The 14969-nt window shown below is 38.9% G+C and overlaps 1 protein-coding gene across 3 annotated transcripts in view; it reads left to right on the top strand.

Annotated features, from left to right (window-relative positions):
• The window catches only part of LOC148035480 (uncharacterized), a 47338-nt gene extending 43713 nt beyond the window's left edge, over window positions 1-3625 (top strand). Inside the window, exon 9 of one of the 3 annotated variants that reach the window (XM_087677437.1) lies at window positions 2479-3625. In XM_087677437.1, the coding sequence (XP_087533563.1) occupies window positions 2479-2907 (429 nt within the window). In that variant the 3' untranslated portion in view covers window positions 2908-3625. The remainder of the gene's footprint in view (window positions 1-2478) is intronic. The other 2 variants (XM_087677435.1, XM_087677438.1) reach the window with 2 other exon arrangements.
• Window positions 3626-14969: the final 11344 nt, after the last annotated feature.

Below are 14969 nucleotides of genomic sequence, written 5' to 3'. Positions count from 1 at the left end.
TGATGATTAGGCAATGCAAAGGGGAGCTAGAACAGAGAAGGGATGTCAATGTTGAGGACAAGAACACAATGCCGAAACCTGGAGAGGAGAGAGACACTAGTGGTCCATTTCTTGAGCAAGGAACAATAGATTAGTGTAGGCGACAACCATCTGGAGCCATCTACAGGTAGCTGATAGCAGAGAAGGCCAATCAAGGGCTGGCGATAAGATTTGGAGGCTGGTGACAGCCGTTCTGGGTAGCTTTAGCAGTGGATGACTGCATATTGGGCAGTTTGGACAGGTAGCAACCATTCTAGAGGGTTTATAATCTAAGCAAAGAATCTCTAAAGCTTATCTCAGCCATCTGGAGTAGATCTCAGCCAGATTTGGTTGATAGTAGAGGGAATTTTGCTGTTAACCTTAAATTTTTTGCAGAAATTAGGGTTTAACAGCCACCTTGGGACTTGTGCCCTCAGTGTAGAAGGTATTGTACACTCAAATCAGCACCTGAAAATTGTGAATTTATCAGGGATTTCAAATGCCAGCCCAGCCATTGTAAAATTTGGGGCATCATTCGGCCAATTGGAGTTCCATTGGAGTAAGTCTTGGGTGAAAATTAAGGAGCAGTTTGCCCAATCTGTTTGCTGATTGTTGGAACAACAAAGGACTTTTGGATTAGCCAAGGAGATTGTGGAATCTCGGCTTGTAATAAATTGATTAGCAATTGAAGATAAAGAAATGCAGAAAGAGATTGTGGAATCTCGGCTTGTAATAAATTGATTAGCAATTGAAGATAAAGAAATACAGAAAGGGGTGGCCAATTTTGGGGCTAATAGGATGTCCATTGTCCCTAGATTTTGAAGGGAAAGTGTGCATTTCAGCTTATGCTTATTTATTCATTGATTGATTGCTGTAATTAAGTGCTTGTTTAGGGAATTACCACCTCTCTGAAAAGGAAGGCTGGTTTCATGGTTACATTGTCGGGATACCACCCAATCCCTTGATTTGGTGGGCCCGAGGCACCTCATTTCAGGCCAAAGCTTTGTGCTAGTGCTGACTTTTGTGCTTAGTTGAGAAATTACAGCAAGATGTCTTCATATAGTGAGATGGAGTCAAGCAGGGATGATGCCTCTTAGTATGGACATTACATGGAGAAGAAGGAAATGCAATGCCTGATCTTGGACAAGGCTTAGACCATGGACATCAAGTTGAAAATGTTACCATTGGGCAAGATGCATGGCCTTCAAGGCATAATGAGGTTGATGACCAGCAAAGTGAAGAGGAATTTGATGAGCAGTTCAAGAATCACCCCCTATATATGACAACTTGGCAGATGTGTTTACGAAAGCTCTCTCTAGAGAGAAGTTTGAAGCCTGTCTCTAGAGAGAAGTTTGGGGATTGATCTACGCATTCCTTGTATATGTTCACATCATTCACTCGAGGGGGGTTTGTTACACTTATCGTGTTCCTCCTAAGTTCTTGTGTGAATGCTTCCTTATCCCACGGGCACTCTTTAGCTTCTAGATGGAGAAGGGTTTTTTCCCGTGTGAACACCCATCAGTGGCTGTGGTACTTAGTACCTTAGGGATTGTACTTTCATTCATTCTCACATAGTGGATGTGACCTTCCAGCACTCTCCTCTCTTGCTGTTCACTTATTCACTGTGAGTGTGTGTGTGTGTGTGTGAGGTCTCTATGGATTAATGATTACTTTTCTTTGGCCAATAGAATCTGCCTATCTGGCAGAGAACTTTAATAAGCCTTATTAAGGTCCTGCTCTAAATTCAAAGGGTGGGTTGGGAGCTCTTTCTAAACTTGCATTAGTCACCCGTTTTCAGGAACTCCTGGTAAAACTTATCCTGATGTCAGGGTATCAGAGTTTACCCTTTTATCTGTATTTCAGTTTAAAGCACTTTCAAAGGTGTTAAACCTCACAGTAAAGGTGTAGATCGTGCTTAAATGTTAATTGTTGTTAATCAGTAGGCTATTGGTGTTAAACCCGGTCTTTCTATATCAAGCAATTTTGTTTTAAATTTGGAAACAGACAGCCCTGGTGCTCAAGGAATATCTAACATTAGGAGGTAGAGGTGGTTCGTGCCCTAGGTCCACTTACTTTGACTTCACCTGCACACAAAATGGTTTTTTAAAATTTGGAAACAGGCAGCCCTGGTGCTTAAGGAATATCTAACATTAGGAGACAGAGGCGGTTCATGTGCTTTAGGAGTGGCTCTAGAATCTAATGTCTGCTTACTGTGACTTCACCAGCATAACAAATGTTTGTTAGGAGACTCCAGTATATATTTCTTTTGTCTGAAGTATTGTGGATATGTGTTGGCCTGCTGAAAGCTTTGAAGCTTTGGGTTGGAGTAGATTTTGTTTAGTATAGGCTCCCTGAAATGTTTAAATTACTGTGAGGGGTCTAGTTCGAGTCCTGGCATTGTAGACTGGTGAAGTTAAAGTTGAGAGGTGGTGGTTTCAATTCACTTGTTGCTGTTTGCAGGATGTCTTTATTGTTTCTGCAGATAGATGGGGATTGAACGTTCTTGCTAGGATCATTGTTAACGCTTCAGATGAAGCCACATCCAAGAAATACAAAAAAGTCATAAAAGCAGGAGCAAATAAGGAAACCTGTACTGCAACATCTGAGTGGAAGGATCTACGTCTAACATTTTTACAAGCAGCTGAAGATATAAATGATTTCTGTACTGTCCTGGGGCAGATGGAAAAAGCAAGCTTGGTTGGGTTCAGCCAAATCAAAGCCAACATGGCAGCAGCTATGAATGAGAAACGAGATTTAGAAGCTGATGATGGAGAAGGAGATTTTGAAGCTGATGACAGGGAAGGAGATTTTGAAGCTGAGGACGCAGGAGATTTTGAAGCTGCTCATGGAGGAGATTTTGAACCTACTGATTCTGAAGGTCAAGGTTGAATGTGGTAAGCTGGGCAATAATTCAAAGGTTTTTGGGGGAGGCATTAACATTCAGACACTCTCAGGAGAGCTGATTTCGCCACCAGTTTAATGTTGTCTCCACAACGCCCCCCTTACTTTGAAGGCCAATTTTGCTGCCTCCATGTGGTGTGCACGTTAGTCAGGATTGGCAGTGCCTACAAGATGTAAGGTGCACTTTATTGGACCTGAAAATTCTGTAGTGGCTGATGGATGACCAGGCTTGGCCCATCAATCAAGCGATTCTTCAGTTGCAAGGGAGGTTTGATACATGCAGTATTTGACAGGGTTTGGTACATTTCAAGGGGCCCCAATCTGTACTCTACTGAGGAAGATCTAGTCCTTATGCAATTTCTAAAGCATGTATCCAATATGTAGAAACGAGGATGACAGATAATGGAATTTACCATTTTTAAACACCACCAGTCAACAGACGGAGATTAACATGTTTAGACATTTTCATACATTGAAGAACAAGGGAGACAATGGTGTATCACGTTGTTGGCCTTGAGCCCTTCTAAACTTTGAATATGCAGGCGCAAGTGGCATTAGTGGGTGATAACATCTAGGGATATTAATGTGTGTGTGTGTATGTGTGTGTGAGGGGCAAAATATATTTGAGATCAATGTCGTTAGATCCTAACGATGAACTCTCTCACAAGGGCCCCTTCCTCTTCTCAATTCAAGGAAAGCACAAGAGAATAGTAGAACAATCTTATCTCAGCGTTTTTTCTCTCATTTTGCTATTAAAATAAAATTTACAAGCGAGTTGCTTAGATTTCATCTACAAGGGAGTTGCTTAGATTTCATCTCTCCTTATTTAGGTGCCATCTTCAGGGAATTTTTATATTTAGGAAGTAATGAGGTATGGGATTGTGCAACTCTTTTTTCACCACCAAATCGTTATAGTTGAATTGATGATGTACTTTTCAGAGTCTTTAAAAGATTAAGAAAAGATAATGCAAGAGGAATTATAGATTTGAGGGGAATTTGCTATATCTTGACTAGTAAATAATGATATTGGTGAATTGGTAAATTTGCACGTTTGCACGTTCCTAAGCTGTCTTTGGAGGTTAATTGAGCTATTTTAAAGTACATAATATTTGAAGAACAGCTTTCATTCTCTTTTGGCATGGTTTTCACTTTCCTTTTGAGTTCATGCATCCTCCTCTCAACTCTCTCTCTCTCTCTCTCTCTCTCTCTCCATTAACTTGTTTCATTTAGCCCATTCTCTCAACCTCCATTCCATTAGGCTCTCTCATTTAAGGTTATCATACACATTTGAGCTCTCCTAGTCGAGGAAAATCATTTAGATTTGAGCTCTCTCCTAGTTGAGATAAAATCCTCTATCCATTCAAATGGATAATGAATGTGCTACATTAGGGCACAATTGCCTAAGTTTGTCCTTAGATCATATCATGCAAAGCAACATTGATAGGCTTGAAGAATAGTGATGTGTGTGGATGGAGCACTATACCTATTTGACCCTCTTCTCAATTCAAGGAAAGTACAAGAGAATAGTAATACAATCTTGTCTCTACTTTTTTGATCTCATTTTACTTTTTAAACAAAAGTCCGTAAGGGATTTGCTTAGATTTCATCTCTCCTAATTTAAATGCCATCTTTAGTGAATTCTTATATTTAGGAAGTAATGATCCATGGGATTGTGCAACTCTTTTTTCACCACCAAATTGTATAAGTTGAAGTGATGATGATGTACCTTTTGAGAATCTTTTAAAGATTAAGAAAAGATAATGCGAGAGAAGCTAATTATAGATTTGAGGGGAATTTACTATATCTTGACTAGTAAATAACGATATTGGTGAATTGGCGTATTTTGAGGCTATGTTTTTGGAGGTTAATTGAGCTATTTTAATGTCCATAATATTTAAAGAACGTCTTTCACTCTTTCGCCTCTCTTTCACTTTCCTTCGAGCTCATGCATCCTTCTCTCAATATACTCTCTCTCTCTCTCTATTAATCTATTTCATTTAGCCCATACTTTCTACCTCTATTAAGCTATCTCATTTCAGGTTATTATACACATTTGAGCTCTCCTAGTTGAGGAAAATCATACACATTTGAGCTCTCTTCTAGTTGATGAAAGTGAGTATAAGGAACCATCTATAAATTCAAATGGATAATAAAGGTGCTACCTTATTTGGGAGGACACAATTACCAAAGTTTGTCCTTAGATCATACAAAGCTACATTGTCACATGCTTTAAGAATAGTGACATGTGTGGATGGAGAACAAAACCTCGCTAATCCTCTTTTTAATATCCATGCCATTTTCTTTGGTTTCATGAGCTTTTTAAGGTGCAAGGAGTAGCTTGGTTCCATAAAGTGTTGTAGTCATCAAGCATTGAGGTTTACCCTAGTTGTTGAAACATGTCAAGAATTGGCACAAATATCAATGCACACAATGCCAAGATCCACCAATGATTAACTCAATTTACGCATTACAAGGGATTATGGAATGAGAGAATCAAGGATATGAAAGTATTGAAAGATACCATCCATGATCTTTATATCAAATATGAGGAGACAAACACAGAATTGGATTAACTTAAAGTTGATACGCAAATATAAGTGAAAGCGAAAAACAATCATTGAATTGAGTGAGAATAGTGGAAAATGGATGTAACACATCAACACTTGCAAGGTTACTCGATAATAAGCTTTAGGTGGAGGGGGCTTGGTTTATCTATTGGTAGGTTAATGAAGAAAGGATGTGCTAATGTGAATAATTCTAAGTTTTAGGTTGTGGAGCCCAATTTTAGAGATGTATCAAATCGATTCTACGTTATGGATACAAAAGCTATTTGTAATAGAGTTAGCATTAGCACATTGACTTTAAATTATTCATAGGTGTAAAAGATGGTTTGGCCATACTCTTAAGGAACAGAATTATGCATTGTCCTAGACCAAATTTTGGTGAACAAAAGATACTAAACACTAAGGTTTTGGACTTCATAGAAGATCCTATATATGTTGCATGTGGAGACATTGAAGATGGCATTGAGGCTAGGGACAAAGGAAACTTACGAGATATAATTCCAAATCATAGTTAGGGGAGTAAGGGTGGCAAAGCCAATTTGTGGATCAATATTAATAAATTGGCTCCATTTCTTTGGTGTTTCACAATGAAGTTAAGTAAGAATCCAATGTTGTTGTGTATAGTCTCTATGATAGTATGGTTGAGGCATGGGGTTTAAGTTCGAGATCATACATTGCATGTATGTACTTTAATCAAATTCTTGGATCCATCAGTTTTACAGTGGCTTCTTTTACAATTGTATTTAGTGTCATTGTTTTTCAAAATAAGGAAACATTGGTGTTTGGTCCACTCAAGGAATGGAAAATGCACATTGTGTAGCAGAATGGTGTATACTAGAGGAAGATCTATCATGTAGAGGACTACATAACAATAATCCAAGGCTTTGATTACTATCTTGGTGGTGTAGAATAATAGGGGATGATGAAGCTCTCGAGTCATAGAGTGAAAAAAAGAGAGAATAAACAGGAATTGGTTATAAGAATACACAACCACAAAAGTTGGAGATGATGTGGGCTATCACACATGAGGTAGGGCTAAAACCCTTTGAATGATGAATAAAATTTTAAAAACTCTCATTAAAATCATTGGAAATTCTTCAAACATAGGCAACACAAAAAAGATGGAATTTGTAGCTTGAAGACATGTGCACTAATAGGGGAGACACATGTAGATTAAAGTCATGCATTTGTCTTGTTTGAACAACCCTCCTTTTCAGGGTGAATTTATGTTGGAATTAACAATATGTTTGTCTACATAAAGGTGGAAAAGCTAGGTCTCCTCATATAAAATTTTCAAAATAAAGGAATCCTCGACATGGCAAGAACTGAAACACTGAAACTTGCAATTTTGGTGGCATGTCTACTAGTAGGGTAGACAAATGTAGATTAAAGTTATGGATTTGTCATGTTTGAAAAACCTTGCCTTTTAGGATTCATTTATGTTGTAATGCATGTTCATGCTCATAGAGGTGGAAAAGGGAGGCCTACATCTCATGCCTAGTGAGTGTCACTAGTGGGGAAGTGTAGGTACTCTATAGGAAACCATGCATGATGAAGAAGTATATAAAAAGTTGTTAGATTTGCTTAATGCTCCATCCTTGCAAGGCATCACCAATGATCCACGGTGTTGTAAGTCATAAGGTCTCCATTATGAGGAGAAGCCATGTGTGAGTCAGGATATTGGTTGGGTCTTGACTTGTATGTTAGATAAGGTTTATGTGATCCGATGGAAAAAAGGTGACCTTTGTGGATCTAGCTTGGGGGTTGGATGGATTAGTTAAGTTGGTAGTAACTTGAGGCATATTGCATCGAGTTGTGAAGTGTGGGAGTTATTAGGGACCTCTATTTTGGGGCTTGAGGGCCATGGAATGTGCCCTTGGCTGGGGGGTCTTAGGGAGGCTAGTGGGCCCCGTGATGATGGGGGTCCTGGGGTAGTTTACCTAGCCCAAGAGCAAAGCGAATATTCTCTAGCCAACTAAGGAAAGGTTCATAATATGGTTCAACAGGTTGACTAGACTACCTTCCTGGGCAATAGAAGAAAGACCCGTCCCCAAAGCCATCATCAATATATATTTCATCTAGTTAGAGTTTTTCTAGCTAGCCTTAAACTCTTCGCTTATCATCTATTTGGATTACCATCTAAGGTTCATAATGGTAGCACATGGGTGGATAGAGTGATCTTTATATCAATTTGTTTAGAATTAAGGAAGTTTTTGTTCTTCTCATATTTGATGTGTATTTTCTACTCCTTGCTCAAATTTTGCTCAATGTGCTATGTAAATTTTTACATGGTATTAGAGCTTAGGAGGCTTTAAAGAGTGAAGAGTATACAAGAGGCAAGGGATTCAATAATGAAGAGGAGCAATGTCATTTGATATATCACGTAGTGGTGCTGGTGTACTAGCAATTCGAACATTGAGGATTCATCCACCAACCTTTAGTGAAGGCAATTTAAATGGTAAACTATACTTTGTGGAAGTTTACAATTACAACTACCCTTGATCTTTATAAGCTTTTGGAGACTATGCTGAGGACTAACCCACAACCACAAACTATCCCTGACCCATCAAAAGTGTGATGATTCCTCCAAATACATATATTCTATAGGCTTGAAAATGAAGGAATGTAGATGTGTTGTGTGCCTTAGTTATAAGTTGTTATTATGATAGTATTTTAACCTTGATTCAACATACAACCAAGGCATCAAAGGCTAGAAAGGCATTTCCACAATAAAGCAATAATATAGTGAATGTTATGCACATATGTTAACACGCACTCAATGTCTTGCGACTTGGGACTTGGGACACACTCCTATTATTTTAGGAGCCTTGATAATGAAAGTTGGTGACTAGAGCTAACCTAGTCTCTCACACACGACGAATGCTATGCATATTGGTAGCTCCAAGATTCATGATGTACTCATATAGTTCTCAAACCGCCTATGGCCTTCGTCATGCATAAGGAGAGCATGGATAAGGCATGAGATAGTGCCAGAGAAGGAAGAGATGGCTTCACACACTTGTCCCTCGCACTCACACTCTTAGTCTCTTAGCTCTCAACCTCAATCTCTCATACACACACACTCTTAAGGACAAAAGGTAAGATGGAAAGAAAAAAAGTTAGCACATCCCCTTAGGCATCCATCCCACTTTTTGGCCTAGTGATTGATCTTTCTCCTTGTAGACAATTTATACTAGTAGATGACTAACAATTTGCAAATGCTTAGGTTGTGTTAGCTATTAATCATTGATACTTTGTGTATGACAGAGAGCTTGGTTCTTATTATAACATTCCATACAATGAGTTTTCCATAGATATTCAAAAGGAAAGTGTGGGGGGCCTTAGGATATTTCTTTTCTCCATGTCTTCTTCTTCTTCTTCTCTTTCTCCATCTCCTTTAGCTTCATGATACGGTTAACATTTGTCCCCTCCTAGATGAGTGCTAATCCCATGGCACTTTTTCATGGTGTAGCTAGTAAGTGGTACTCGGATGGTTGATGTGGAGGTTTTGTTTGGTTCTTGGATGGTGATGAAGAAAGGGTAAAGATGGTGGAATTTTACTAGGTGCGATGATGAGGGTGAGGGCTATTGTAGATGGAGGGGTCATGAAAAGCGAAACATGCAGGAGGCAACCAATGTCGATGGTTCTTCGTGCACCCATGTTGTGCTCTCTATGGAGGGGTGTGTCTACCTATATCCTATGTAGTGCGATGTGCTCATGTAGTGCAATTGGGAGATGGTTCGAGTTCCAATTATACGTGGAACATTATCCCACACTTGAGGACCTAGTTGGTGAATGCTTTTGTGTAGTGCGATGCCAAGGGTGACATGTCTATTGAATGAGCATGCTTGAGTTATCCTGCCATTGATGTGCCCTAATATTGTGATGTGGGGACATGGGCTAGGGGATGGACCCTTAGGTGCAAAGAGCATGTATTGTGCCTTTTTTTTCTTGAACATACATTTACACTACTCAGGGAGGACTGCGTAATTGCGATTTTAGAAAGAAAGGATGTGTACACAATGCAAATATGTTGTCCACCATATCTTATAATAGCTCTATGTAGTAAGGAGGTAGAAGTGTTGCCCTAAGATGTAGTCGCATCATCGCTACTGGTAAATACCTACATTTACATCAAAGAATAGTGGCAACAGTCTTTCCTCATATGGCCTGACTAGCTACTAGAAAAATGTGATGAGGAGGTGGAGGTAGTTACATGTTGTGATAAAGGAAGGATCTCGATACTTAGTGAATTGCCTTACAAAATGTGTGAAAGATGGGATGAGATCAAAATAATGGAACATGTAGATTCTTTTCTTAGTGGCTTTCATATTTGAAATCTTTGGAAAGTTATATTTACCATATTCTCCTTCCCTGTATTCCTTGCCATGCCAGCAGGGATAAGGAAAATGGAGTAGGTTTACCTTTGCACTGTCACTTGAGCAAACAAAGGCCTATCATACCACCTTGTCATTTCTTGAGAATGGGGTATCTCCATTCTAGGTGTCTTGGCTAGGCTTCCCGCAGTTTCATGGTAAAGTGTTTGCTCTTGTTGCCCGTGGCTTGACAAGATTCCTTAAAGGCATCGATGTCAAGTTGCTAGGCCCACTTCTCTTCTGTGCATTTGGTTGCTTGGATGAGCACCCATATTGTTTGTGGGGGAAAAGGCTCCTTGAACTTGTCTCCTTCATCCACCTTGAAACTAAAAATCATAGCAAGGCTAGATTCATCATCCTACACACCTGATATTTCTGTCCTGTCTCTTTAGGGTTTACTTGCTCTTCTTACCAGAATTTTAGACGAGAGAAGAAAATCTATTACCTTTTGTGGTTGTGCCTTTAATTCCTCAATCATGGCTTCATAAGACTCCTTTTATTCTAGGGTTTCCTGTTGGTTGCTCTGCCAATTCTCCAAAGTCCAAATGTGGTAGATCGGGTAGGTTTGTGGGTGGCATTATGATGGCCCATAGCTCTAGGGCAATAAGACACGTATGCTCCCATCTCCCTCAAAGTACATGTGTCAAGAGCTATTTGGAACCTATGGGGTCACTCATACACATATATGCGTATCATGTGGGCTCAACATAAGGAATACATCAAATACCATTTTTACACATTTTCTACATACAGAAGGGTGCCATATAAGTATTTAGAGACTTGATACAAAATATGTGTGTTTTATTCAAGGAAAATTAGAAAATAGGAGTATTTATAAATATGCCTTAAATGCAGATAGAGAGGGTGTACCTATAGTGAAACCCCCAAGCTATGGAAGAAGGCACTATTGAAGAGTTAGAGGAAGCATATGAAGAGCATCAAGTAGTCTTAAGAAGTTCCACAAACCATACAAGGACACCTTGAAGAATAATATATCAAAGAGGCAATAATTCAAATTTTGAGTAATGCAATATTTTTCTTTTCACCTTAGTCTTATAGTATGATGAAACCTTTAACATACAAATATGCATAGTGCCCAACCAACGAGAATGCCATAGGATGTAAATGGATGTACAATGTCGTGACGCTACACATTCACTCCTAAAAAACCATGGAAGAAGGATGTTTATCGGCTAAATAGCTAGATTAAAGTTAGCATCACTATCAGCTTATTTGATGTTTGTTTTCATTTTTTGTCAGATTTGGAGAATAAGGATTCGAGCTTGGATTCTTATTACATTTTTAATGCTAAGGAGCATGAAGAGAAAGACAAAGATTTGCATTGGAGCAGCATAAAGTGCTACTTTTTTCCTATGATAGCGAGATTATGAACAAAGTCGAGAGGGGGTTCAGAAGGCTTGAGGCTAAACTCATGATTGTAATTGAGGTGTGATTAAGGTTGCCCATGATGGCATTGATGGGCATGATCTTCAACTTGGGTAAGGAACTGTTGGGAAAGGAGAACACTTAGCTAATTGAGGGGGTAGCTCAACACCCAACCTTATATCCCTCAACCTCATGCTTTTTGATACAAAGGAGGGGTGACTCAACCTTATGCTTTATGATACGAGGGAGAGGTGGCTCAACCTTATGCTTTTGTGGTACGAGGGAGTGGAGGAGAAAACAAAAGCAGGATTTGGTGCATGCAAAGAAGCTTTAAGCTTTTCTTTTGGCTAACTTTCAAACTGCATGGTGCTAAGACGTGTGGAGGAGAAGAAAGAACGATGGCATGAACAAGAGTGGGTTGTTGAACGGGAGGAGGAGAGGAATCGAGTGTATAGAAGCAGGTGCCTGGTGAAGCATCCGGGAGTGGCGGCCATAATCCCTGTGATTGGAGGGAGGTTGTTGGAGTTTAGACCGTAACAGCCAGGGTGAATCAGAGAAGGAAGAAGACGAAAAACAACGGCAGATAGAGGCAAGCATAATCATCTGAAAGGAGAATTCGACGTCAATCGGGATTGCTCATGGAAGATGGCCATCGAAGAAGAAGAATAATGAATACAAAAGGTGGGAAGGAGTGGTCGTGAGTCTGTGCAGAGAGGACCCATACAACGATTAATGGAGGAGGATGGCGCATGTGACCGAAGGACTACGACAGGAGAAGCTGAGCTCCCAAGGTGGTCTTTATTATCATCAAACTGTGATCTTAATTATGATCAAAGTCTTCATCGACTGAAGCTGCTACTGCAGCGCATTCATGGCGGATCTACGGAGTCAAAGATGAAGCCAAAAAGAGTGCCGTGCCGTCTGTCAGCTTCGACGCCACAATGGCAAATCTCTAGTTCTAGCTAAAGGTTGACATCGCTTGTTGCTCGTGTTTGCCATCAACTTCCATATTTGTTAGTTTGACAGGAGTGGGTCATGATCTCATCAAGGTGGCCATGAAGCTTGTGGAGAGAGGCTGGCTAGTAGTACCAAGGCCTAAATTTGACGGCTGTTTTTCCTGTCAAGGGCTATTTTGCCTGTCAAAACAAGCATTTTTGAAAATAGCTTGTCATAATACATGTTCAAGCTTGAAATTTACCTGTCATCATGACATATAAAATTAAAAGTTACTTGCTATTTGACATGTCACATTATATAATTTACCTTTCATTTTTCTTAGTATATATATTATACATACGTATACATACATACAATAATACATATATACATACATTATAGTCTATAAAAATAATCTTGGTCGGTCTTATTGTGAATTTTTAATTTTAAATTAAGGTATTTGTCAAATTGCCCGCAATCCCAGATTCCAGTCTCATCATTCGACGTTCAGAGTGAACGAGCGTGTTGCGTGACGCGTCGAGTCTCGACTCTCGACTCTCGACTCTCGACTTCCTTGAACCTTCAACTTCCAAGTTCCCGCTTCAACCTTCAGGCTTCCATCATCCATGCTCGAGGGCCCAACTCAGGAGTCAGGACTCAGACGCTCTCCATCATTTGACTAGCATACTATTCAGCGTAAAATCGTGTTACGTTTCATTTGCATATTTTTCTTGTCATTTGACTAGCATAAATTGTCTATCATCTGTCATTGGAAATGCATTTTTAAAAAATGCCTGTCATATAAAATTTTGAGGAACCCGTCAAATTTAGGCCTTGCTGGCTATGAAGCTTCTAGAGAGAGGCTGCAAAAGAAGATTGATTGTGTCCTTAAGGGAGATTAAGGAGACCTATAATTATTGAAGGAGGAGCCATGGGGCCGTATTGGAGTGGAGAAAAATAGCTCAAAGATTTGAGGGGCTAATGGCTGATATCATCACCTTGAAATGGCCTTAATCATCCAATAGCCGCATTGCAAGATCATCTCAATTCTTTATTGGAGCTATTCCAATTTGAGGAGTCTACCAGTTGTATTGACAAAGCTGAACTAAACATGTTTGTCCTTCAATATATGATCTCCTATAGAGTACTCCGTCTTGTATTCCTTGTTCTCAAAACATACCATGAGAAGCCTTAGAAGAATCTAAAGTACTTAAAGCAATCTAAGTTTCTTTACTCAAACTTTCATGTCATGATGATACCTCATTATTGTAAAATCTAAATTCCCAAAGTAAGAGCATGCCTATCTAGCTTGTGGAACCTACTATTTACGATTGCATCTATGTATGGGTGACTAAAGAGTAAAGTCCTCTCTTTGAAATCCCAAACAAAGTGAAAAAGTCCTTTCTTCTTCGATCTTACCTCATTTCTTATCCTCTGTGGATTCACGGCATGATGTGATTTCCCTTCCACACAATGACCTCAAATTTAACAAGGATGAGTTGGCAAACATAAAGCTAGGATGGCAGTTAAAAGATTATCTCAAGAATATGGTATAGCTTATGAAGAGACTTATACACCTATTATAGCCAAGATGAGCTCCATGAGGTTGTTGCTCTTCACAAATGGAAGCTATGTCAGATGGATGTTGACAATGCCTTTCTCAACGGAAAACTTGAGGAAGAAATCTACATGCAATAACTGAAAGGCTACACGGTCTTACGTAAAGAGCATTTGGTATATAGGATGAACAAGAGCTTGTACGAATTGAACCAAACTCCAAGAGCTTGGTGTGGAAGAGTAGATGACTATCTCAAATGCCAAGAATTTTAAAAGAGTAATGTTGATCATACTCTCTATTACAATGTTAAAGGGAATGATATTAATGTACTTGATTTTCTTTATGTGAATGATGTTATTTTAACAAGAAATAATGATGCTTTAATGGTAGATACAAAGTCCAAACTTTCTTGTGAGTTTCAAATGAAAGATCTTTGATACTTGTATTATATTCTAGATATTGAAATTTGAAGGATGAAGTCAACAGACATATTCATTTCTAAATTAAAAACTTCAATCCATTCTTGAAAGATTTGGGATGGCTAGCTCCAATCCATTTCTACACCCATGGAATGAACCATCAACCTAGCTAAGGATTCAAATAATCTTTCTTGTGATGCTATATCATATATTAGGCAACTCTTTAGAACTCTCATTTATTTGACTATGACCAACTTGTTATTTCTTAGGTAGTCAATTTACGTGCTCAATTTAAACATAGTCCAAGAATGTCTTCATTGGGTGGCAACCAAAAGGATACTAAGGTTCATGAAAGGTATTCACCATTGGGGTATCTTATTGGTTGATATAAAAAACATTAGTGATATAAATTATTTCTTTCTTGGAACTCAAGAAATTTGTTGGTGCTCTAAGAAAAAAAATATGCTTAATCTCGCATCTACAAAGGATGAATACAAAACCTTAACTACATTAGCTTGTAAAGTTATGTGGCTAAAGAAATGTGCTTGCATTAACTTGAGTTCTATGGATCCTTTGATCTCATTCTATCTTTTGTGATAACATCTTAGCTAGATCTCTAGCAAATAATCTAGTCATGCATCAACGGACCAAGTATATTGAAGCGAGAGAGCACCTTATTATTAGAGAAAAAGTGCATAATGGTGATATTGTATTGCATCAATATAATGGTAAGGAGAACAATACTAACATTTTTATTGAAGATATAGGGAAATATATCTTCTTCAAACATAGAGCAAGACTTGGCACAAT

Source organism: Lygodium microphyllum, chromosome 5, assembly GCF_053477565.2.
Source record: "Lygodium microphyllum isolate KBCC chromosome 5, Lygodium_microphyllum_v1.1.10, whole genome shotgun sequence".
NCBI lineage: Eukaryota > Viridiplantae > Streptophyta > Polypodiopsida > Schizaeales > Lygodiaceae > Lygodium > Lygodium microphyllum.
This window is presented reverse-complemented; position numbering and strand designations above follow the sequence as displayed.